Source organism: Diabrotica undecimpunctata, chromosome 3 (assembly GCF_040954645.1).
Source record: "Diabrotica undecimpunctata isolate CICGRU chromosome 3, icDiaUnde3, whole genome shotgun sequence".
Classification (NCBI taxonomy): domain Eukaryota; kingdom Metazoa; phylum Arthropoda; class Insecta; order Coleoptera; family Chrysomelidae; genus Diabrotica; species Diabrotica undecimpunctata.
This window is the reverse complement of record NC_092805.1, coordinates 21,192,033-21,219,811: the sequence shown is the minus strand read 5'-3', so window position 1 is coordinate 21,219,811 and position 27,779 is coordinate 21,192,033. Positions and strand designations below refer to the sequence as shown.

The following is a 27,779-nucleotide window of genomic DNA, read 5'->3' as shown; positions in this document are numbered from 1 at the left end:
ATTATTTTTTAGGTGTTTTATTGCATCCCGTACTTCCTGAATTGATGGAGGCTCCAATGGTGTATTATTGTTTGCTCCTGGGGGTGGTTGATTTGGATCTTCTACTTCGATAGTAAGCAGTTCTTTATAGTGTTCCACCCACCTTTTCAATACTTCTTCTTTTGTATTGAGTATATGCCCCTCCTTATCCTTATATAGTCCGATCCTTGGTTTAAATTATTTTCTTGCTTTATTTAGATTTTTATAGAATTTTCTTGTTTGATTTTCTTTTTTTAATGTCTCAAGTTCTTCCAATATTCTATTTTCATAAGTTCGCTTTTTTCTCCGATGGATGTACTTCTCTTCTCTTCTGAGATCTTTATATTTTTGTTCTTTTTCTCGGGTTCTTCTTTGCTGCATCAGTTTATATGCATTGTTCTTTCTTCTTGTAATGTCCTCGCACTCAGCATCGAACCACTCATTGCGTGGTGGTGGTCTTTGCGGCCCTAGAATGTTCCCTAGAATTCCCAGAGAATAGACTCGTTAATATAAAAATGACATTTTTCATTTTTATAAATAAATTTTTCCTCCACAATTTACGTTACTTCGTAAATAACATAGATTGTTTACAAAAAAACGTGTGTTACTCATAATATTATTAACACATCTGAAGATATTTAATAAAAAAAGTCAAATTACATTTTTCAATTTTTTTTTAATATTAACTAGCTTCTTCTTCTTGTAGTTCCTTCTTGTATCGGAGGTTGGCTATCATCACAGCTACCTGTACCTTATTGGCGGCTGCTCTGAAAAGATCTACTGAGCTGCAACTATACCACTCCCTTTGGTTTCTTAGCCAGGAAATTCTTCGCCTTCCTACGGATCTTTTACCTTGATTTTACCTTGCATTATGAGCCTTAATATCTCATATTTCGCACCTCTGGTAATGTGGAGCAAATATTCCAGCTTTCTTGTTTTGATGTGTTTTATGACCTCGCAATCCTTTTGTAGCCTTATTAACACTTCTACATTTGTCCATGGTATTTTCAAAATCCTTCTATAGCACCACATCTCAAATGATTCTAATTTCTTTATATCATCCACTTTTAGTGTCCAGCTTTCCATTCCATACAACAAAGTCGACATACTGATTTGATGTAATCTATTTACTAAGCGTTGCAGTGCTTCTAGACTGTTTGCAAAAACAGCGGTGTCGTCTGCGAATCTTATGTTGTTCAAAATTTTTCCGTTTATTGACATACTCTGTTGTTCCTCTGATAGTGCTTCCTTAAAAATAGCTTCGCTGTATAGATTAAATAACAATGGGGACACCACGCAAACCTGTCTAACACCTCTTGATTTCTTTAGTTTCTGTATCGACATTTTCGATTCTAATCTTTGTTTTTCGATTCCAGTACAGATTGACAATAACCCGTATATCTCGACTATCCACATTCTTTCCTTTTAACAGTTTTACGAGTTTCTGATGTCGTATTCTATCAAAAGCCTTTTGATAATCTATAAAGCAGACATAGAGATCCTGGTTTATATCTAGTCGTCTTTGCGCGAGAACATTAAAAGCGAACAGAGCCTCTCTCGTTCCTAGTCCTCCTCTGAATTCAAACTGGGTGTCATCTATATCTTCTTCTATTTTTTTGTATAGTCTTATCCCATGGTGTGCTCGATTTTGGGAATTTGTTAGTTCTTTTATTTTTTTATGCATATTAAAGCTGTCGTATTTTCTGCCATACTCTTCTATTTCTATGCATTGATCTGTTAATTACTTTTCCTTGGCCTATTTTATCTCTACTTTAATTCTTTTAATTATTAGCTACTATATTATTATATTATATTAATTGACTAGCAAATACCACCATTTGCAATATTATTTGATAAATAATAAATGTCACAAAATTCTACCCGTAAAGAATCATTAAAAACTATCATAAACATGATATATTATTTCCCAACAGTTACATGTTATCCAATAATAACTTGTACCCAGACCTACAATTTTGTTTTTATTTTTGTTTGGAAGTAGTCCTATAATTACTGTCAAACACGTACATCTATGAGCAATGAACATCTACCAATAACCCTGTTATGTATAAATTATGTTATTTGAAAGGCCACAATAAACCCCAAATTACACTAATCTTCGAATATATTATGAATTAAAAATGATAATTCGTTGTTTCATGATTAAAATATTAAGAGGAATGTATTAAAATAATAAAGGCCATACACGGACCAAAAACTAACTGCTAAGGATAAGGATTATGTGGACTATTTTTCAAGAAGGAAATGATGAAAGGATTAAATAAAAAGAAAAAATAATGAATTACTTACAATGGGAGGAACGATGCAAATATCTGGACAATTTCTGAATCGTCCGAGATATGCTAACGAGATAAAATTATGAGAGCTAGTAACGCATGTCTCTAAAGTTTTCGGAAATAATAAATATGTATTTTCTAATTGTAAGTAAATTAAGTTTATTTTATTAACTAAACACAGGAAATTAAGTCTACATATTTTAATTGTCAGCATTGAGAGCTTCACCGGGAACACGCCCAACAAACGGCTGTGAAACACCAGCTTCTGAGATGGCACACCATACCAAAATTTTATCGGCAAATTTCACTTTTTCCCTAAACCTAACCTCGTCCGGTGGATCTGGTACAATGGCTATATAAAATCCTTCGTTGCCCTTTATTTCGGAATTAGATAAAGTAACTTTTCATCATCAATATTGAGAATTTTGCCAGGAAAATGAATACGTCTCAATGCACGGCAACATCTGGGAATTTTTTTAACTGAACTGGTGTGTATTTAGGACCTTTTTTTCTTGTATATCGTTTTAAATTATTTCTAGAAATTGTTTTACTTACAGTCATTCGTGAAACATTATATCTCGGCCAACATTTCGCAAAGACTTTCCTAATTGGTTCTCCATATTCTGAATTAATCTCTGTTCCCCAGCAGGAGTTAAAACCCTTGGTCTTCCACTTTTGGACAAATTAAGGCATGCTCGTATAGCATTTTCGAAGTCTTTAATTGTATGGTAAATCGTTTACACATAAATATTTTGAGCACTAAAAATTCTTACAATATCGCGATTTGGTACATCCAACCGTCCAACTAAACGATAAATACTTTGACGAATATTAAATTAAGTTTGTACGATATCTTAACGAACCGTACTTGTCAAAACTGACATTTTTTATATCGTTTAAGTTGTTTACTCAATGACAACTTGATCCAATGCTTCCTACCAATAATACTTTTAAATCTAAAATTTTCCGAAAACTTTAGGGATATCCTTTATAAAGACAAATTTAAAGATAATGAAAAAAGGTAAAAGAAATAATAAATTAGACTTACTCACAATCAATTTAATTTAACTAATCAGACAGTTAATTTAATTTAACTAATTAAATTGATTGTGAGTAAGTCTAATTTATTATTTCTTTTACCTTTTGAAATGGACTCACACAAGCAACACATTCATGATTTAAAGATAATGATTAATAATTCTAACTAATAACCATAGTAAATGATACGGTTCCTTGTCTCTAGTGCTTTTGTTCCTTATGCTGTCCAGATGTCGGGATCGAGCATGTTTTATTATCAGCAGCTATTATTCTACGCAACTATTAGTTTCTGCATATCTGCTGCAGTTGTCATCCCGTGTAACTGGTGCACCATAAGGCTTTTATAAAGTTACACCCAACAAGGGTTAACAGGAAAAATTAATTAGGCCAAAAAAACTAAAATAATAAATCTTGAGTTAGTAACTGCATAGATTTTAAAATATTTTCTTGCCATATGACAATAATTACAAAATTAAATAGAAAATAGCAAATATAGCAAGGATAAAATGAATATAACGTTTAGTGACGTTTCTAACGTTACATCCTTATTTCTATTTCTATATCTATTTCTTTTGTGACCTTTTCTGCGTGTTTAAGTCGGTCTCTATATTCTTTATATAATAGTTATTGTTTTAAAATCTTCTACATTTAGTCCCTATTAATGCAATTGAATGAGTTTTTAAAGTGGATAAACATCCCAAAATATCTTTCTGATATTAAGTACATTATTCCAAGATAATTCTAACGATGGAGATGTGGTTAACATTGAATCGTTTGACACGGAAATCTGCTTGGTTGTTTCTTACTTCGTAATCTAGTTACTATATATAGGAAGCTTGTAGTCCGCCTTCCTTTCTAAAATCGTTAGAGTGATAAACTTTGGGTAAACTTCTTATTGTAATGTTGTAGCATCATATTCTTTTGGTTCTTATTATTAAATAATAAATATATATATATATATATATATATATATATATATATATATATATATATATATATATATATATACACTCAGATGCAAAAAAGAACACAACGGAGAAAATTTTGGTAAAATTCACAGTATTTCATTTTTTTTATGTTCAGCCCTATTTTGATGATTTTTTTAGCACACTGTGTATAAATTTATAAATTTTAATTTGGTATAGTCAATTTTTTGATAAAATTTTATATTTGACTTATTGTACGGGGTTAATTAAAACGTGGTTTTATTATCCTAACTTTGAAACATCTTGTGGAATAATTTTGTTTGCGAATTTTCGTAAAACCTTATTTTTCGGTTGCAGCCATGTCTCCTACGCATTGTGGTTTTTGTTTCATGTGAAAATATGCCTCCTTTTTTCATGTTTTAGAGCCAAATGAATTTGCCACCCACAATTTAGGACTCTTTTAATTATGATTATTTTGGAGTTATTTTGTAAACGACGAGGTGGCTTTGGTATCTGTCATCATTATGTCATATTGACACTTACATTTTGTTTACCTATGATTTATCATGGTCGCTAGAGTACTACACACTCATCGCTCTATCATCCAAAGGGTAGTGGAACGTTTTATACGAACTAGAACACGCGTAAAGCGACAAGTGGCAGAAAGCGCAAAACTACCGCTTTAGATGATCGTTTTATACGAGTCAACGCTTTGCGGGATCGTCATTTAACAGCGGTGCAAACAAGAAATCAGCTTCAACAGGTTCGAGGCAATAATTTAAGTGTATTTACAGTTCGACGAAGATTACATGAATTTGGTTTGCAAAGTTGCAGACCAGCAGCTGGGCCCAAATTACTTCCACGGCACAGAGGGTATAGACTACAATTTTCCAGAGAACATTTACATTGGAATTTTGGACAATGGAGTAATGTTCTTTTTACTGATAAGTCGAGATACTGTTTTCACTCATTATATGGGAGAGAACGAGTATGGCGTCGAACTGGAGAGATATTTGCGGAGTGTGCTTTCAGTCCCCGCGTAAGCGATGGAGGGGGTTCGGTGATGGTATGGGCACATGGTACAATGAATACACAAGGTATGATACATAATGTTCCAAAATCAGTTCGCTTTCGCGCATGACGTAGTCAAGATCGCTTATTCCCGCAACATTTGAATGTAGTTGTATAGGAAAGACTTTTAATTTTACGGTTTTTTTTATATAATTTGGCTAATTTAATTATAGTAATTATAAAGAGATGATAAAATTATGTTATTATAATATTTATCCTTTATAAAACATATATATCCTTTATAAGACAAGTTTTAATTACCTTTTATTACACGTAGGTACAGGTTAATTAACTTATACTCCAGAGTTCGATATTTCAGATGTTTAAAAAGATACAGAAAAGTGGTTATGAAGGTACACAAAATTTGTACGTATATATACCTACTGAACTAAACACAAAATCAAAATAAATAATGACAAAGTCAACTTTATTTATATCGAATGAGCTAGCTGGCCATCGAATATGAGTGTAGTGAGGGCACACAATATTGCACAACATTTAAAATGACATTTTTGTAATATTCACACATAAAATTATCTTGGTATTGTTTATAATAATGATAACATTGTATATTTCAATAATGATAACATGATTTAACAAAGAAAAATATGTTATTTTGGAAGATGCTAAATTGATTTCCTCCGAAACAGTTCTTATTGCAAATTGCATAGCAGGCTGAGGCTAGTTTCTTACTTAACAAATCGATACGAAAAAACCATTTAAGGTTTCATGACTAATAATTAATAAAAATAAAGATTTAGACTTACGTCGTTGACCTAGAAGTAATAAGAAGCTGCTCAACATACTTTTTGGACTCTCTGTGTTGCCTTCTTGTACGCGTTTCTTTTGGTTGGTTAAAAGGGTAGCCGATGTTGATTTAGGCAAATAAAGGCTAGGTACTGCCTCAGGTTTGAGTTTTAGACCCTTTTTAGAAACGTAATTTAAAAGTTCCTGTTGTAGATTTCTTTGGTAATCTTCAGTTTTAAAATGTGTATAACAAATTCTTGCTCAATTAACGAACTTCGCTTGGCTCTAGAACAGGAATGGAAAACATCCAGCAATATGATATTCGCAACCTCATAGACAGCATGAGCTGAGGTGTACAGGCAGTTATAGAGGCTAGAGGAGGCAACACAAAGTATTAAGTTTTTTTTAGTAGTTTATCTTTGTTAGTTGCGTTAAGTTACATTTAAGTTGTTTTTTTATGTTTTGTTATTGTTATCATTGTTCATTAAAACCAAGATCATGTCGTTACTTATAATCATTACTTAAATACAGTGCTTCTGGGATGCCCATATGATATTCCTTCGATATCAGTTACCAAAGCACACATCGTCGTATTACAAATTAATACAAAAGATAATGGTAATAATAGGAAAAGTCATAAATTGTGGGTGGGAAAGTCATTTTGCTCCTAAAAATGAACCAATCCATATTTTCACATAACAAAAAACATAATACTAAGAATACATGGTTGCAACCAAAAAACAAGGTTTTACGGAAATCCGCTAACGTAATTATTCCACAGGATGTTTCACAGTTAGGATAAAAAACCACCTTTCGATTAACCCCGTAGAATAAGTCAAATACAAAATTTTATTAAAAATCTCACTATAATAAATTAAAATTTATAAATTTTTACAGTGTGCTAAAAAATCATCAAAATAGGGCTAAAAATAAAAAAAAACTAAAATACTCTAAATTTGACCGAAATTTTTTCCGTTGCCTTTTTTTGCATCTGAGTGTATATATCTCGAAAAGCAACGTATATCAATTTGTTTATGGATATTTTGAACTGAGAATTGCACATTTTGAAACTACTTGACTTAGGCTTTCATCTCATACTTTTTGTTTTTCTATTGAAACTATTGAAACATATTGAAATATTTAGAGGTTTAGTGGCTTTTCTTCTCTGACGACTGGAGTTTAAAGATCGTAAAGTGTAGTAATTGCTGTTTCCTTCACATAAAACTTATTTTTTACCAAATACATACAGATTTTAACATCGATGTATATCATTTAATATCTACCTTTTAAAGTACTTTGGTTCTGAAATTACTAGAACAAATATGTGTCAGTGATTTATGTATATCTTCACCTATGGTATTTTCAAATGTTAAGTCAAAGTTTCATAAAATGGAGCGCAACGGTAAAGAAGTGAACGCGCATTTCATTGAAAATGAGAACAACAGATCTAACGGTAAGTTTATATTTAAAGTCATGATTATCCAAAGATTATGAATTAGGTATTTGATAATAACAGAGTTCATCAAACAATACTTTGAACTTTAAACACATAATAAAATGTTTATGGACAGTACAGTCTTATCCATATTAATCAATAATCATTTTTTTTGTAACCTCAACCATAACTACTAAGGAACTTAAAACTAAGAACAAACTCACATTATTCACACTCTAATAAATTATTGAAGAAATATTACCTTCTCTGCACTATCCTCTGATTGTCCCTTTTACTTTCAAATTAAAGTTCTCTTCTTTCTAAAGACTTCTTTCTTCGGAGCCTTCTATCCAGATCTACTTTCTCAATGATCTGGATGCTCTGAGTTGTTATTCATGACTTTTAGCAAAATTTTTAATTGTGTTATCAACAGAATTCTTTTTAGTGTATAAATCGTTGTACCTAAACTATTAACAAGTATGTTCAAATCTTTTCATTAATATAAACAGAAGAAGATGGCATTGTAAGTGAAATGATTTATTTATTTATCGTATGGCATACATTTTCGGTCGCATTCAGGAACTCATCGAAAACTCCAGGGAATTCCAGGAATAAGGGCTTTTCCCCATCTATATAAGCTGTGAGCACATCTACTTCTACTTGTTCTTATTCTGTTTAGCGTTGTCCATGTATTGCGGGTCAGTTCAAAGCCTGGCGGTTTCTGATCGATATAGGCCATTTGGTGAGCTTCCTGTGATGAGTCGCTCTCCCATTGTCTTCTCCAGGCGTTGGTGAGGTTGAAATGTTCCTGATGTAAGGAGTTGGCTCATATCAATGGAGGATATCTGGAGCGCAGTCTGTTAATTTCGATATCAAGCTTATCATGGTGGATGGGTAGCTTATGGTTAGCCTTGATTTTTTTATATTCCCTGAGAAGAGAATGGCTTCTTCGCAGTTTTGGGCAGTGCAATGTGACTCAGAATGGGAAGCCAATAGTTCGGTGTGGGCCTAATTGTACCTGAGATCATTCGCATTGTCTGGTTTAATTGGGTGTCAATAATCTTCGTGTATTTACTATTGAGCCATACCGGGGAAGCATATTCAACCACCGAGTATACAAGGCAGAGAGAGGATGATCTGAGTACGGAGGCTGAGGACCCCCATGTAGTGCCACATAGCTTTTGGACGATATTATTTTTCAAGATATATTTCAAAATATTCTAGTGTTGAGTTATGACTGAGCAGTCTGTTTTCAAAGTTAACGGAGAGTTTTTTGTTGGCTTGGGCATTATTCAGATGAAAACAGCACACTTAGGTTTTGGATGCATTCTCCCATAACTGCCAGGTCATCCGTTAGTATTGTTTCTGTAATATCCATTATTACATAATTACGTTATTATGTCTTGCGACAATGGCCCAATCGTCAGCGTAGCCAAATTTCTGCGAAGTTATCCAAGGTAAGTTCGAGATGTATAAATTAAACAGTAAGGATGCCAAAACAGATCCACGTGGCAGTCCATTGCTGAGTTTCATTTGGATACTTTTAAAATTGCCCATTGTGACTTGAAAAGGTCTATCGGTGAGCATGCTATCAATAAGTTTAGTTACCTTTTGACACCGGATGGCACGTATTAGTTTGCAGCTTAGTCCTTGTCTCCAGACAGGATCGTATGCAGCTGATAAGTCAATGAAAGCAACCGAGGTTTTTTGGTTTCTTTGAAAACCTGCTTCAATATGTGTTGTTAGGGATTGGATCTGGTCTGTGCAGTTGCGGTTAGGTCTGAACCCTGCTTGCTCAATAAGTATCAATTCAAATAAGTTTCTACTAATTCTGTTGTAGATTAAGCGTTCCAACAGTTTATAGTGAAATGATAAAACAAGAAGATGAATGCGTCATTAAAGTTTTAGAGTCTCTTTATAATGCCTGCCTCTTTTTAAGGGAATTCTTCTTCTTTATGTGCCGTCTTCTACCGAAGGTTGGCGGCCATCAAACGATAGGTTTCTCTGTTTTGTGCCGCATGTATTATGTTCGCAGCTTCTGGTATTTGAAACCATTCTCTCAAGTTTCTCAGCCAGGATTTCTTTTTTCTGTCCAAACCTCTTCTACCTTCAATCTTGCCTTCCACGATAAGCTGTAGCAGACTGTACTTATGATTATGGAACACATGGCCCAGGTATGACGCTTTCCTCCTTTTTACAGTTGTTAACAATTCCACCTCTTTACCCATTCGTCTTAATACCTCTGTGTTGGTCACTCTGTCTGTCCAAGATATTCTCAGTATGCATCGATACAGCTACATTTCTAGAGCCGCTAACTTCTTTATAGTTGCTGCTGTTAACGTCCACCCTTCAACTCCGTAAAGTAGCGTAGAGAGTACGTAGCATTTCGTGGCGCGCCATCGGAGGTTAACGCTTAGGTGGCGGTTGCTTAAGAGCTTTCTCATTTTGATCAATTTGGATCTTGCTATTTCAATTCGGATCTTAATCTCTACGTCTGGGTCCCACTTATCATTTACTGTATATCCCAGATATTTAAATCGGTGTACTTTTTCAATATGTTCGGCTTCAATATTCAGGTCGATATGTTGAATGTTCTTTTTACTGATCACCATAAATTTAGTTTTCTTTTTATTGATCTTCAGTACAAATTGGTTGCCAGTTGTATTTACCCTATTTAGCATCATCTGTGAATCTTCGATGTTATCGGCCAGTATAACAGTATCATCTGCATATCGAAAATTACTTATTGCTACGCCATTAATCTTGATGCTCTCGTTGTACTCTTCCAGTGCCTCTAGAAATATTTGTTCCGTGTACAGGTTGAAAAGCAGTGGCGAAAGAATACATCCCTGTCTAACCCCTCTCGAAATGGTTACGTTTTCACTCACCATATGTCCATTCTTCATGTGGGCTGTTTGATTCCAATATAGATTTTTTATAATCTGGATGTCCTTAGTGTTAAGTCCGGTAAGATGTAATAGTTCTATGAGTTTGTCATGTTTGATAGTATCAAATGCTTTCTCATAGTCGATAAAACAGGCGTAAACATCTTTCTGTTGATCCAGACATTTTTGAATCAAGACTTGTATTGCAAAGAGCGCCTCTCGAGTTGCAAAACCGCATCTAAAACCGAACTGTTTTTTACTTATGCTGTGTTCTAATTTTGCTCGTATTCTGGAATGGATAATACGCAAGAATACTTTAAGGGTGTAACTCATTAAACTTATAAGGCGATATTCACTACACGTCTTAGAATTCGATTTCTTGGGAAGAGGCACAAATGTAGATTTCAACCAGTCCGATGGAATTTGACCAGTATCGTATATCTTAAAAAAACTTTTAAAAATTCGACTGGTATGTCATCGCATCCTGTTGCTTTCCCATCTTTCGTTTGATCTATAGCTTTTATCACCTCACTTTTCAATATGTTTGATCCATAAAGATCAAGAGTGATAATCCGCAAACAAATCTTTAATGTAATTTGCCCAAGTCTGCAACTGTTCTTCTTTATCTACAATAAGTTTGTTGTTCTCGTCTATTAACCTACCAAACTGTTTTTTAAGGGAATTACACCAGAATAATGGAATAATGCTGCTATGGTAATATTGCATAAAAAAGGACATGTAACAGCAATTGGAAACTACAGACCTATCATCTTGTTATCTCATTGATATAAGCTCTTTATGAGAATAATTACTAATAGACTGGGACCTAAGCTAGATTTTCACCAACCACTAGAGCAAGCTGGATTTAGTAGTGGCTTTGGAACGAATGACTACCTACAAGTAATAAAATCCTTGATAGAGAAAGTCATAGAATACAAGCCATTAATATTATTATTTGTAGACTTTGAGAAAGCATTTGACTCAGTTCAGCATAGGTCCATAAATAGAGCTCTTACAGAGTGCAGTATTAATCATAGGTATACAACTATTCTTCAGAATATATATAATAGCGCAACAGCTGCAGTAAGAATGTACTATGGCTACAAAAACACATTTTCATTGGATAATTGTATTAGACAAGGAGACACCATCTCTCCTAAACTATTTACCACTTTATTACAGTATGCTATAAAAAACAATAATTGTAAAACTATTGGAGTCAACATAAATGGGGAGTTTCTGAACAATTTGAGGTTTACAGACAATATAGTCTCTTATTAAAGACCGGGTAAATCATGCCTGTCAACTTTTTCAATACCTTCAGAGCTCTTGTACACGAGTTGTTCTTAAAATTAATTTTTTCAAAACACAATACATAACCAACCTCGTACTGGCCAAAAACACTTCAAATAATTGCAGCCGAACAGTTTCGGCTCCCTGTGTTAGGACTCATTAGTTGAACTGCCTTTTTTTTACGCTGCTGGGAACTTTGGATTTAAAAATGTATCTTAGTTTGCCATACTTGTGTATAACATAAACCTTGTATGTACGTATTTTGTCTCTATGTAGTTTAATATTCATTGTGCTGGTATTTAAAAAAAGTTTATACAATTTTGTTCTATCCAGGTCGTTAAAGGACAAGAAAACAATATTGGATCAGAAAATATCAATGACTTTTTTCTTGATAAGTTTTGTAATTAGGTTAATATTAAAGTAGGTTAAAGATTTTTATGAATATTTTATCAATCGTATTGATTACTGCCACTCTCATTGTCTTTTTCTATAAATACGTTTATATAAAATGGGTTACAAGTTATTATACCTATAATACTATCAATACTACACAGTGAATAATTAGGTTACTAATAAAGTACACAGTTATAGAGTGTGCACGTAAATGTTGGAAACATAAAGATATCTGTGACATCCCGTATGATATAATAACAAAATGTTGGTTATATATTATATGAGGCCATTATTTGCAAAACTCGCTAATCGACAAAAGTTTCGAAAATTATTTTTTTTTGATAAATTTATTTCAATTTTAAATAGGAACCGAATGTTATAATCAGAATTTCCCAAAACTCGTTCTTTAGCATACAAAAGCTGTCGAGAAAATTACAGTTATATGCAGAACTCGCTCTTTGCTTTGAATGTTTACCTGCAAAACTCGCTGTTTGCTCTACCACCAATGAAATTTGCAGGTTGGTTCACGTGACGAACATGCTACTATAACAGCTGTGTTTAAGAAACAAATTTTTAGTAGTTTATAATAATTATTGAAGCGATTAAACAGTTGTATGAGAAAACTTGACTGGCCTTTTGGCTTTGCCAGTGCCATTAACTTAGGAAAAAAAAAATTAAACAGTTGTATTTTGGTGAACTAGGAACAGTTTTTTAATTTTTAGGGAGTTAGTAAGTGAAAATAATTGTTTTGTTAAACTTAGATCACAGAGAAAAGGGCGTAAAAAGTTCTTCAGTCTGAAACACATAAAAGGAATGTGAATAAACTTGCTAGGCAAGTGCTTCATATTAAAATTTATGATTTTAGACTTCTGCGACAATCGTTTGATTTTTTAAGCAGTTTCACTTATTTTTCGCGTTTTAACGTTGGGTAGGGCTACAGAAAAGTTTATTAAAATAGTTTTATTGCTACAGAGATACACCAAAAGCACTGCCGGCCTTCCCAACTTGTGGTCATAACGGACGACCCGGATTGCCGCATTATTGTACCACACTCACAATAAAACAAGTGATAGATTTTCATGACTACCTTTATCAGACAAAAGATAAAAGTAAACAAGACCTTCTGATATTGGCTTATTGCAAGGGACAACAAGTAACCAAAAAGAGGAAAATCTAATCATGCTGCAGTGTCGATAAAATACCATGTACGTTTGAGTGAGGGTAAGATGATTAGAGTATGTGCCTAAGTCCTTTCTAAGACTTACAAATTTAAGCAAGGACAGCATACAAAGAATTATAAGAAATTTCGTTATCACTGGGGAGCTACTCAGGGAACGTAGATATGGCAATAGTGTGGGTTCCAAAAATGATGAAAAAAGAAACTGCATCAAAAAATTTATAGAATCCATAACATGTACAGAGTCTCATTACTTTTTTTATGCATATATAATTTATATATTTTGTGTATTGTATGAATTTGAAGGAAAAATAAAGACCTTTATTGTTATTATTATTATTATTACTGTAGAAGCAAATCAAGCGTGACGGTCTACTTGCCATGTGACTTGAATTTTAAGAAACTTTTCGACCATTATCTTCGAAGAGTGCCTCAGCCTATGCATGTGAAGCTTAGTTATTTTCAAAAGTATGTGAATGTCAAAAGAATGTGAAATTCTCATGACCGTCAAAACTAAAAAGTTGGAATATCTAGGACATGTAATGAGAAATCAAGAACGTTACGGCCTTCTCCAGCTGATTCTCCAAGGGAAAGTAAATGGTAAGAGAGGACCGGGAACAAGACGCATTTCCTGGCTTCAAAATTTACGAAAGTGGTATAACACGACTACCACTGAACTGTTCCGCGCTGCAATAAACAAAGTAAAGATAGCCGTGATGATCGCCAACATCCGGAACGGATAGGCACTTTAAGAAGAAGATGTGAATGTTAACTACAACATCGCTTTTGGAACTGCGCTGACTGACTGTTGCTACACTTGCTTGAGAACAAAGGAGCAGTTGAGAGTAGCAACTTCTTTAGCTGTTCGGCAAAAGTGAGCCTTTGAGCATCTTGTTCATATCGTACAAGCAAAGGCTTTTTTTAAACTCCTTAAAAATCCAAAACCCAACTTACTTTTCGTTCGACTGTCAAAAAAAATTAGCACTGGCTAGACTGCCTGATCAAGCAGCATATCTTAGCCAGCAAATCAACTTTATTATTTTACAGTTGTTGCTGGAACTTCTACCGAAAAACTAAGACCAGCAAATGTTGACTCTCGAAAAGATATAATATCTCTAATACAATAGCGTCAGTTTTGCAATATGCTCTAAAGAATTTTTATTTTGATTTCAACATAGAAAGAGTACGTTTGTTCGCTGATGATTGCGGTGGACAAAACAAAAATTCGAATATAATGGCAATGGTTGCTTATTGGCTTATAGAAGAATCGCCGAATCATATTAAACAAATTGAATTAATTTTTCTGATCGTCGGTCATTCCTTTATTCCGTCTGATCGTATTTTCGGCCTAATAGAAAAGACAATAAAAAAAAATGCCTGTTATCGTGGAAATAAGTGGCTACGACGATTTAATCAGAAATCATTTCACTGTACGAAAAATCGGTATAGATTGGGATGTGTTTGATTGGATGATACATAAATTACATGGAATGATTTACAATCTTCTTCTACAGTTTTTCATTGCCGACGCGCAGTAGGTACGTCATAATTTACTGTCAGTAGATAAGTTGTGATAGTTTTTGAAAATAGGCTTCACAGCGATAAAAATCAGATTAAAATATAATGGTACATTTAACAAAACCTAAAAAAAATAAAATTTTAGTTAAAAGGATGTGTGACAGGTAATAATGCCAAAAAATGTTTTACTTGTGACAATATTTTTAGGATATAAACACAAGAAGAGGTATGTCAAATATTTATTAATAAGTATGAAGACAGAAGACAAAAAAAAAAAATAAAACTTAACTGGAAAAGAAAGGCCTGAACATTGACGGTAGAAGATTAACAAATTTGAAATTCGCAGACGACAAGTTTTGTTATCAGACAACCTTAAGGAGATGTGTACAATGCTACATGAACTTCAGTTAGTGTGTGCCAGTGTGGGTCTTAAAATAAACATCTCCAAAACAAAATTAATGACAAACCTAGTCTCTCTCTCTCTGCAATGGCGCTACAGCCCAAATCGGGCCTTGGCCTCCTCCAAACTATGCCTCCTACCTTGTCGGTCCCGCGCCGATCTTCTCCAGGTTCTCACGTCTAGCAAATTTCGCGCGTCCGCTGCCACTTCATCCTCCCATCTTTTCCGTGGCCTTCCTTTTGGTCTTGCGCCCTGCATTTTACTATCTAGGGCTCTTTTCGGCAATCTTTCTGTCTCAATTCTTACTACATGACCGGCCCAGCGAAGTCTCTGAAGTTTAACGAATTCTGAGATCGGTGTCTCTTTGAACAGTTTGAACAGTTGGTAGAGTTCATGGTTATACCTGGATCTCCATATTCAGTTTTCGTTAATAGATCCAAATATCTTTCTTAGGACTTTTCTTTCGAAGACTTCCAGTTTTCTTTTTGTCTCTTCTGTCATCACCCATGTCTCGCATGCATAACATACTATTGGTCCGATAATAGTTTTGTATACCCTGATTTTCGATCTCCAGTGTATGTTTTTGAAGCGGAACACATGATCGAGTGAAAAATAAACTTTGTTTCCCTTTACTATTCTTCTTTGGATTTCTGGTTCTTCTGTTCCATCCGTGTTTAATGCAACTCCTAAATATGTGAAACTTTCTACCGTTTTAATATCGTCCTCTAATTCAACTGTGCATTTGTTTTCCCTAGCTCTTGCCTGTGTTAACTTTTTTGTCTTTTGAATATTTATTTCTAGTCCGGTCTCTTTTGCTTTTGTTTTTAATTGTGAATATATTTCTGCAGCCTCTTCTGTTCTGCAAGACATGATGCTGATGTCATCGGCATAGTCGGCAATCTGTATCGATTTATTTGTTAGGAGATTACCTCTTCCTATATTCAACTGGCTTATCACGTATTCCAAGGTCAGGTTGAATAGTGTCGGTGCCAGCCCGTCTCCTTGCTTTAATCCTTGGACTATTGTAAAGTTTTCAGTGAGCTCATTTTGGACTCTGACAGTTGCTATTGACGAATCCATTGTTGTTTTCACCAGTCGGATGTATTTTTGGGGGATATTTAAGCTCTGCAATATTTGATATAACTTGTTAATATTAATTGAGTCGTAGGCTTGTTTGAAATCTATGAATATGCTGTGGACGTCCATGTCGTATTCCCACGATTTGTTTAAAATTTGTTTCACTGTGAATAGTTGGTCAGTTGTAGATCTTCCTTGTCGGAAATCGGTTTGATATTCCCCGACAATATTTTCAGTTAGTTGTTGGAGTCGTTTGCCGGGTTATGCCGCGATAATTTTAGCATTTCAAACCTAGTACCTAGCGGAAATATCAATACTGGAGACAACCTTCGTTGGAGCTTAGAAAAATACATATACCTTGGACACGAAATAAAGAACACAAGAGACAACCAAACATGCGAACTACGAAGAAGAATAAACCTAGCATGAGCAGCCTATAGAAAACTCAAAGACATCTTTAAAAGCGATATACCAATTTCTTTAAAACTTAAAACATTTGACCAATGTGTGTTGCCTGTGATAACCTATGGTACCAAAACTTTGACATTGACAGCTACAACTTCTAAAACGCTGCAAATAGTTCAGAGGAAAATGAAAAGGTCAATGCTGAGTATATCGCTTCGTGACCGAGTTAGAAATGAAGACTTAAGACGAAGAACAGGAGTTATCGATGTAATTTCCCGAATTGCTACACTGAAATGAAACTGGGCCGGACACGTCGTCCGAATTAGTGATGAAAGGTGGACGAAGAGATTGCTTGAGTTGAGGCCGAGGTTAGACAAAAGAAGTAGAGGAAGACCCCTACTCGTTGGACTGACAATCTCAAGAAAATGTCAAGAAATTTAATGAAAAGTCCTCAAGATAGAGCACAATTGACAAAAATGAGGGAGACCTATATCCAGCAGTGGACACAAAGGGCTGGGTGATGATGATAAAGAAGACAGAACGCCCATAGCACATGAAACGGCATCTAAAATTATTCAAAAATTTTAGGAAAGTGGACATGTACGAGAACTCCCCAAAAGCGGTCGTAGTATTCCAGAGTAAACTAAAACTGACTTTTTTTGTGGATGGTTGAAGATCTTCATAAGGTTACTAGAATAATTGCAACCGAAAATTAAATCAGTGTTCATTAAAACAACTGTTCGTAAATATTAAAAAAAAAAAAGAAAAATGGCATCTCTATAAAGCACAATTCTGTGTTTTAGAGTTCTGTGACACAATGGTATTTAGATTTAACACCAATCCTAATTTTTTTTTAACCAAATCCTTTTTTCTGATGAGATTACTTTCCATTTAAATGGCACGGTCAATATGTAAAAGTGTAGGTGCTGGTCAGATAAAAATACGCATTGGATGGTGGAGGCACATACGCAGTATCGACAAAAGATCAATGTGTGTCAGAAATTATTAATAATACCATTACTGGACCTTATTTTTGAAATAGAACCATAACAGGTGACTTTTTCCTAATAATATAAATCCTCATTTCGTGAATAGATCAATTTGGTTATAGCAAAATGAAATTCTCCTCATTATCTTCGTGTATGTTAACTGGTACTTACACGATACATTTAATATGGATTAAAAGGCAAAACAAGCAGCTGGTCTTTAATAATCCAACACAGCTATCAAAGCGCAAGATTAACAGGGGTACATCTTCACAGATAAAAATCAAGAAATATGCTTATAAACCAAATACATACAACAACACTTTGATGATAATAGCTCCGAACAACCTCCGTCCTACATATGTAATGACCACTTACCAATCACATCAGATGAAGTGGAAAAAGCAATATCACAAATAAAAGATGGCAAAGCTCCTGGACCTGAAAATGCATATGCTGAACTAATAAAGCTATTTAACACCGACGGTACTCAACGACTAACAAAAATATTTAATGACATATATTTATATATATATATACCCGGTATTTAGCCCTTATCTCTTGCCGTACTGCTCCACCATAGGCCGATCAGATACCAGCATATTCTAGACTAAGCCGCAGATTCATTTTAGAATTTTAAACTGCTGCGTTAGCCTTTTTGTTTTCTGCACACCGAGCCGGGAATCGAACTGACATCTCTCGCATTGAAGCGAAGGAGAAGCCAGCCGCCCAGCCCGCTTGGCTAATCCGATCGACAATGACATATATTTAAACGGAGTAATTCCAAGTTCATGGCTGAAGTCAACGTTAATTGCTCTACCAAAGAAAACAAAATCCGTATCCTGCAATGATTTCCGGACCATCAGCTTAATGAGCCACATTTTCAAGTTATTTCTAAAAATCATACATCAAAGGATATAATAGACTATGCGAAGAAAAAATCAGCCGTACACAGTTTGGTTTTCGGAATGCAGTGGGTACGAGAGAGGCTCTCTTTAGCATACAAGTGCTATTTTAACGATGTAGAGATGTAAATTGCGATATTTATGCATGCTTCATTGATGCACATTGTCACACGACAAGCTGATGGAGATATTAACAAATATTGGAATAAACACCTGTGATCAAAGAATTATTAGCAATCTTTACTGGAAACAAACATCGTCTATCCGTACAGAGGCAGGAGAATCCGATGATATCAAAATTAAACGTGGGGTCCGACAGGGATGTATACTATCACCCTTGCTGTTAAACATATACTCTGAGGAAATCTTTCAAGAAGCAGTAGAGGATGTTGAAGCCAGAATTCGAATTAACGGAGAATGTATCAATAACATCAGATACGAGGATGCCACGGTGGTATTCGCTGACAGTTATGAAGCTCTCCAGGAGTTAATGAATAGAATCACAGAAGATATGGACTTTCACTGAACATTAAGAAAACAAAATGTATGATGATCTCTGACGACGTTTAGAAAGCTTTGAGATGTGGGTATTTCGTCGTATGCTGAAAATTCCATGGATCGACCGCCTTAGAAATGAAGAAGTTTTAAGGCGTATGAATAGGGAACGTGAACTCACAGAAATTGTCAAGAAGCGTAAAACGTCTTATCTTGGACACATATTTAGACACGACAGGTATAACTTCCTTCAGCTTATTATAGAAGGGAAAATAGAAGGCAGACGCGGCCCGGGTAGACGACAAATGACCTGGCTGCGCAACATCAGAGATTGGACAGGATTAGACTTTCAAGTTTAATAAAGAAAGCCCAAAATAGGGAAGACTGTGCAGAGGTCATCGCCAACCTTCGCTAAGAAGACGGCACCTAAAGAAGAAGATGATGATCTCTAAAATGGAACAGAAAATTGAAAGAATCAGTGTGAATGGTCAACAAATAGAAAGAGTAAAAACATACACCTACATTGGTACGAACTTCAATGAAAATTGGGACCAGTACCTAGAAATAAAATGTAGGATAGAGAAAGCAAGATCTGCATATCAAAAAAGAAATAGTTTCCAATCAAGGGAAATGTCACAAAAGAAATAAGTATAAAGGACAACTGACTGACTCAACTGATAAAAATATGAATAAAAAATAATAAGTAAGAAGTGACCAAGGCAATTAACGAACTAAGTACCCAATACAAAAAATATAGATTACAGATCAATTAAAAGAAGACAAAATATATGGAAGCAAGCAATAAACAAGAAAACAAAGGAGAACCGGATCAATGCTTCTAATATAAATAGACGCTCCATAAGCAGATTCACTAGCGTCGTAAAAACTATGAATCCCTACCACCTTTAATTCTTGGTAATATCATACCGAGGAAGAGTTAAGTTATTAAGATGATTTAATTCATCATGAAACGATAACCACTAAGAGTGAATATCTAAAGAAACTAATTAATCCTATCATATTTTTTACAACCAGAGTTGCTGCATTAAAATCTCTTGATAATACAAACACTAATTAATCCTAGTAGATCGAAGATTTCTGCAATTAGAAATTGTATTTGGGATTATTTCAATACATATTTGGTACGTAAGAATGTTCAAGCTAGGATTCCACTGAAGTCCCAGAGTTTTGGTGTTTTCATTTAAAACAATATAAAATAAAGAATTTAGATATATTGTTTCGATTCCTTAAAGAACATTTGGATTGTTTGAGATCCACTTATGTAGAGAAAAACAACCAAAAATAAAAATTATAGAAATCTTAACACACAGTTTCGCTAAAACTTGGGATGTCTCATGACCGGTGAGAAGATCATCCACGTAGAAGTCTGATGCTACATTTTTAGATGCTTCTAGAAGCTGATTCTTGAAGTCAAGTGAAAGTTGATGAATGCATTTAGTAGCTAAGAATGGCCCAGAAGCGGTTCCGTATATGACCGTGTTCAGCTCATATGATAGAAGAGGTTGAGGTGAATTTTCCCTCCAAAATATTCTTTAAAGCCTCCGCTGAGACGCATTTAATAAAAATTGCCTATATAGTGAAGTAAAATTGATATGAGATCATCTTGAATTGTGGATCCCACCATGTATAGATTATTAACATAAACACCTACGGAAGAAGCGCAGTTGTGAGACTTTCTTTCTTCACAATACCGTGATAAGAAAGGTGGAATTTCGGCTCTTGAGGATTATCTGAAGATGATAATGTCATATGCCCCAACAAAATGTACTGATGTCCATGAATTGGACATATATTCATTAAAATAGGGATTAAGATGAAATTTACGCTCAAAGTTATAAAATAGCTCGACTGCAATATCTTTAGACTTATTAAGTAAAGAAGGTGCCCTTTTAGAGCAAGTTTTACCACAAATCTAACAATTCAAAACAAATAAGTTGTTCGAAAATCCTTGTATGCGAAGAAATATATGCAGTAATCACTTGAAAAGCGGTAAAAGTCCAGGTCATGATGAAGTTTCCACAGAAATTTTAAAACAGTTCTATATTAATATAATAATGTATTTGCATATATTTGTAGGTACTCTATGACTAATTATTATCTATAATTCACAAATTAAAACTAAAAGTAAGAAGTAGTCATAGTAAAAATTGAAAATAATGCGTTACTTCTGTCTAAGAATTTATTACTTTATAAATTCAACTGGTACTACAAGAAACAAAAAATGTACAGGCCAAACCTTCAAAATGCTCACGTCCAATAAAATCTTGATGAATAATACGGTTGTAACTTTTTTACAAATTGTGTCAAATCAAATATAAAAATAAAAAGGAAGTACTTAAAACTCAATTACTAATAAACCAGTTTCGCCTTCGATTTCTTTACACTAACGAATTAAAATAGTACCATTATAGTACAGTACTCCTGGTGGGATGATATTATTAGTACCGCCTCTATTATTGATATCGTCTATTACTCTAAGCTATATTACTATGCTAAACATTGAGGCATTAGTTAGGCATGTAGCTTAAAAAGAAGTAAATATTAATATAATAAAATTGTATCCCACTGTGTAAACCATTTTACTTATCTAAATTAACAATTAACACTAGTTTTTGAGTATTGTGTTGATATGGGACTATGCCACAATTTTTGGTTGTAATGAAAATCACATTTTTAAAAAACTACTTTCGACTTTCACTTCGGAAATCGTTCTCAAAAAAGATTATTATAAAAATTCTGCTCGAAATTTTTTATCGGTCGAGATGACCGTTATGTTACACTAAAGGCCGCTTCATATTATCATGCACGTATAGTTTCTGGCAGGTAGCGTTTCCAGCCCAGCAATCGGACTGCGCGTTCATATTTTCATACATAGAACGTTTCAGTTTGGTGCGGTGAAGAATATTTTCTTTTTTATTTGCATCATGATAGCATTTATCATTGTAGTTATATAAAATTTCTTCACCCCGTACGAGTTCAATTAATTTTTCGAAATCCATTTTAACTTGTACTATCAAACTGTAAATATCAAACCAAAGAGTATCTTTAAAAAAAGAAGAGGTATCACTTCCGTGCAAAAGTCCTAATTGTTTATTACTTAAGTGTTTAACACTAGAAAGTCGGGCTTAGCATACCTACCTAGAAAGCCCGAAGGGATCATTTTGGCCCCAAGTTCCTAAATCAATAAAAACCAAGTTTATAATTAACTATTTATTTGGGAATAAACAAAAAATAAAAATAAACAGTTTTAAGAAATTATATAAAAATTTGATTTAATTTTTTAGTTTCATTTTAAACATTTGGAACACCATACAGTTTGCAGGTTTTGGCATTTGCCACACATTGCCTTGTTACAGCCGTGACACTCATTGGAAGTATGATTTTCTTTACAAAACATTTTTAACTGACATTTTTTTCTTTTTTGGCTAGTAACAGTGCTGGTGGTTGGTAAATCCGGTGGTGATGGGTATAGTACCAGATTTCGGGAGGCAAGGTATAGAGCCCGTAATTCTTCACACAGCTGAAGAATAAACTTACGACGACTGATTTTACTTCCAGTAACTTCTTTATAAATAATCCACGCATTTATTGCTCCTAAGTCAAGAATGTTATAAAACACGTGCATTGGCCATCGTCTTGAAGCAACTTTTGTAGTATAAAGACGCCCCATTTGGTCCACTACATCAACCGCGTATTTTGTTTTATTATAAAAACTTACTGTTTGAGGAAGTTTTTTTCCATCGACAGCAACATCCACTGATTGATGTAATGAGCTCAACAAAAGCACATTTTTGTGACTCTTTCCTTGGTATGCAGTAAGTGTTATCTTTTCGTCGCTCTGGAATATATGGGTAACATATAATTCTCCATTTTTACTCTTTACGCTTAGAGGAACTTCCTTTCTGTTACGATTCAAAGTACCCACAAGACTTGTTGATTTTTTTTGCAATGCCTTGGCCAATTTTAACGATGTAAAGTAGTTATCTGTCGTAACATTTTTGCCCTTTCCCAGTTGATTTTCCATTAACCGCAAAACAACATGTTCACCAACACTTGTATCTTTCTTGCGTAGATGATCAGTGCCAGTATAAGGGTAACCATTTACAATATATTTTGATTCCACGCATGTCAAAAGCCAAAATTTTATGTCAAACTTATCCGGCTTATTTGATATGTACTGTGTGAACGGGCACCTGGCTTTAGAAGGCAGTAGTTGTTCGTCCACAGTAAAGTTTATTCCCGGTTTGTAACATGCACCACTATTTTCTATAAATCCATTCCAAACCGCAGAGGCTAGAGCAAATTTGTCGGTTTTCAATCGTTCAGATCTCGTTTGCTTTATGCCAAATCTGAGATATTTTATAATATCCTTGAATCTGTCTCGTGGCATAGTTTGCCTAAAAAACTGAGGACCCCATACTGTTGACCACAAGCTGTTGGTTGGGAAATTTTTGGCGCCGTAGACTCCTCTTGCGAACATAATAGCAAGGGCAGCCTCCAGTTCTTCCAAAGTTATAGTCCATGTGTCATTTTTCAAACATCGATGTACTTCTGCAATAGTGCATTCTTTTATATGACGTAACATGCTGTCGTTGATTATTAGATGCCAAGCACTTACCACACAATTGTTCCTCACGGTCCTTTTTGCATACGACGTAGGACCTGATTCCTCTCGAAAATGTTGTGCTGAGCGCGGCGTCCTGTAATGAGCAAACATTCAATGAATATGAAGATATTAAAAATCATAATCTTACCAGGTACTGATCCAGAATCAATAACTTTCCACGTTGTTCCGTCTTTCGATTGTTCGGTGTCTCCGATTGAAATAGTTTTTCCTTGTTGACCTCTTTTTCTCTTGTGACTTGGCTTAGATGCACTTGGATTCACGATAAAATTAGCTGACTCGTGCTGTTGAGTTGTAGAAGCAGTGTTTACATAAATTGGCAAGTCTTGTACAATAAAACTTTCTAACTGCTCTGAAGCATCAGAGTCACTTGAATCATTATTTTGTGGTGGTACGTATTGTTCATCGTCTGACTCATTGTTTTCTGCAAATTCAGATTCACCTTCCGAAACATCTTCTTGTATTTTTCGTATTTCTTCAAGAAGTTCAAGCTCTGATAGTAGACGACGAGACATCTTTACAGTCGTCTTGAATTTTCACAATTGAACGAATGTTTCAATATTCTAGAAACGAGAGTCAGCAGAACCTAATAAACCGCTCAATAAACAAAATACTTTCAAGGAACAAACAGTATGTAACAAAATACCTTCTAGGAATAAACATAATAATAATAGTCTCCCGTTTTATACCGCTGTCGCGGCTTTGGGAGTATAGCAGGGTAGTCTGCTATATCTAGGGCCTACGGTATACAAGGAAGGTAGCATGGTCAGTGCTACGCTTCAACCGTCTATTATTACCCCTGGTTTTACCCAAGGTACTCATTTTTATTCAGGCTGAGTCGACCTGGGGCCTATAGACATTTTTAAAATATCTAGATGTTCTTGCCGGCGGTAGGATTCGAACTCCGGAGCACCGGCTTGCGAGGCAAGCATCCTACCGCTTGCGCTACGCAGGCCCTTTGGAATAAACATACATAAACATAATTTAATCTATCTGACAGAAAGTTAAAAAAAATCGTCAAATTTCCGAGAAAACGATAATAATTAATACAGGGCCAGTTTGGCCCCTTCAGACTTCTATGGTAGGTTTGTTAGAAAATCCATTTAATAAATTTAGTAAACAATATTTTTTTGCGTTAAATAAGACTTTGTATCAAAATATTAAAAGTCATAAAATATGAAATTATTATTGTGTCAAATAAAAGAACTACAATAACTTCAAATCGCAACAGGGGCCAAATTGGCCCCTCCGACTTTCTAGTGTTAATTGTCACAAAGCAGTGAAAACACATGCATAAATAACAAAATAGCCAGCCTCAAAAATTATTTTTTAAATACTCTGTATCAAAATCAAACAAATACCTAAATACAACTAGGGGAAATGACGGACTCCTAATTCACATTATCCGTACTAACAGATTTCGACTCGTCAGACAGTGTGAATTGTTCATATTTAAAACCATTTAAATTATATTTTCCAGAAATAAACGCTACGGGCTGGAAACGCAACGTGCATGATAATATGCCATGACCTTTACGGCGCAAAGGGAGTCCTTTTATTGAAGGAAACAATGTCACAGCGCCTTCAAGGTGTCACGGGTATCCTTGCTTTCACTCGAACTATTCGAAGATGTTTAAAAATATTTGGTTTGGTATCTAGGCGTACTTTGAGACGTCTACCAATTCTACCATTGATCTTACGATATCGGCTTCAAAGATTAGATTGGGCTAGAACACATTGAAATTGGAGATAAGTGGCATTCAGTATTTTTCACAGACGAGTTTAGATTTTGCCGATTATCCAATAGCTGTCGGGTACGTGTATGGACAAGACCAATGGTACCAAGAAATCAAAGATTTATATATTATAACAACAATTAAGAAACGAAATACCTCGTATTTAGGCCACATAATGAGAAATAACAAATATAACCTGTTACGATTACTAATTGAAGGGAGACTAGGCAGAAGAGCCATGTCATGACTTCGTAATATCAGAACTTGGTCGGGCATGAACGTTCAACAATTACTAAGAGTGCACCAGACATTTTAATGAAGTGATCGCAAACTGCCACTAATGGAGTGCACCAGAGGAAGAAGGTGTTATGGTTTGGGCAGGAATCTGTTTCAGTGAAAGAACATATATTTATGTTTGCCAGAGCACTATGAATGGTGAGGTGTAGAGACGGGACATTATTGAACATCTTCTTCTTCTTCTTCCTCTTTATAAGCAATTCTGCTTGTTAATTGGCGGATTAATATCTCTATGGAACTTGCACTCCATCATATGCGTGGTCGTCCGATACTTCTTCTGCTGATTGGTGACGATTATCTCTTGCTATTTTAATGACACGGGTCTCCCCCATTCTGCTTATGTGGTTATTCCATTCTTTTTTTTTTCTATTTTGTCTCCATTCATTTATACACTGTACGATACATTTTCTTTTAATGTCTTCACTTCTCTTTCGATCTCTCAGCGTATTTCTTGTAATTCTTCCCAGTACTCTGATCTCTGCCGTTTCCAGTAGCCTTTGTGTTGTGGCTGTGTCAGGTCTTGTTTCTGAGGCATATGTCATTATTGGTCTTATACTGGCTTTATTAATTCTTGACTTCATCTCAGTGTTAATGTGTCTGTTTCGCCATATAGTGTTATTAAGGCATCCTGCCAGTTTATTTGCTTTTTGTACTTGATCTCGCACTTCTTTGTCCAGGTCTCCATAGCTAAACAGTCTAATTCCAAGATATTTTATTTCCATTACTTGTTCAATACTGATGCCATCAATTTCTATTTTACATCTGGTCGGTTCTTTGCTGATTACTATTGTTTTGGTTTTCTGAGATGAGATTGTCATATTAAATTCTTTTGCTCTTATGTTAAATCTCTGGACCAGTCTTTGCAGACTATCTTCATCTTGGGCTATCAATATTGCATTGTCTATGTAACAGAGTATTTTTATTGCTTTGTTTCCCATTCTGTATCCCGTTCCTTTGTTAACGCTTTTGATGATTTCATCCATAATTAAATTGAAGAGCATAGAGCTCAATGAGTACGTTTGTCTTATTCCGCTGCCTATTTCTATAGGTTCTGTAAATTGTCCATCGATTCTGACTTCCATTTTGTTGTTTTGGTAGATGATTATTGAACATATTATTGTTAATTTTTTCGCAAAATAGCGGATCAGTTTTATTTCTCGACGATAATGCTCGACTACGTAGATCTGCAGTTGTCGAAGAAAGTAGAGTTTTGCATGTAATTCCTCATTTAACATTACCCTCACGCTCTCCAGACCTCTATCCCATTGAACATACTTGAGACATGCTACAAAGAAGGCTTACAGATTACGTATCCCCTCCGTAGACCCCTCAGCAACTTCGTGAACTGTTACCACTGTTATAGGGAGAAATTGCTCGAGCACCTTTTGGTAATTTAATAGATATTATGTCATGTAGAAGTCAAGCAATAATTGATGCCAATGGTGGATATGTTTTTTGTGCAGTTGAACAATCAGCCGGTTGACAACACCTATTCGTAACGTTATCGAAATCACCAAATAATTCACAAATCAACAGTTTAATAATTTGTAAAATTGGACCAGAAGTTTAAGTGTAATATTTACCCTCTGGGCAAGTGTTTGCAAATCTTAATTTAATAGAATTTCATCAAATCACTACATAAAAATAAATTCAGTTCACAGCTGATTAAAAACAAAATAAATAAAATAGTTATAGACACAAAAGGATAAATATTACATAAATAATCATTAAATTTAATTCCTTACACCACACATGTTTCCGACCGGGAATGGACCCGGATTAAATCTCAACCAGCAGACTTCTCCAGTCGACCAACAATCATATCCAATGCCAGGGATGCAAACAACATGCATACTTCTACATCAGCCAAACCCAATATCGGTAGATATGTCACAGTACCACTTAAACCAATTACAATTCTTCTCTACCAATTCTGCTAATCAATTTAACTTTCAGCCACAACCAGCTCCACCAGCTCAAGTTAATCAAAATAAAAAAAAAACAAATCCAGCACCCTTATTCACTCATTTATATT

The 27,779-nt window shown here is 34.7% G+C and overlaps 1 protein-coding gene across 2 annotated transcripts in view; it reads left to right on the top strand.

Moving 5' to 3' along the window:
* The window catches only part of LOC140436556 (anoctamin-4), a 97,704-nt gene that overhangs the window by 4,881 nt on the left and 65,044 nt on the right, over positions 1 to 27,779 (top strand). For both annotated transcript variants that reach the window (XM_072525470.1, XM_072525471.1), the window contains exon 2: positions 7,347 to 7,550. In XM_072525470.1, coding sequence (XP_072381571.1) covers positions 7,451 to 7,550 — 100 coding nt within the window. In that variant the 5' untranslated portion in view covers positions 7,347 to 7,450. The remainder of the gene's footprint in view (positions 1 to 7,346; positions 7,551 to 27,779) is intronic.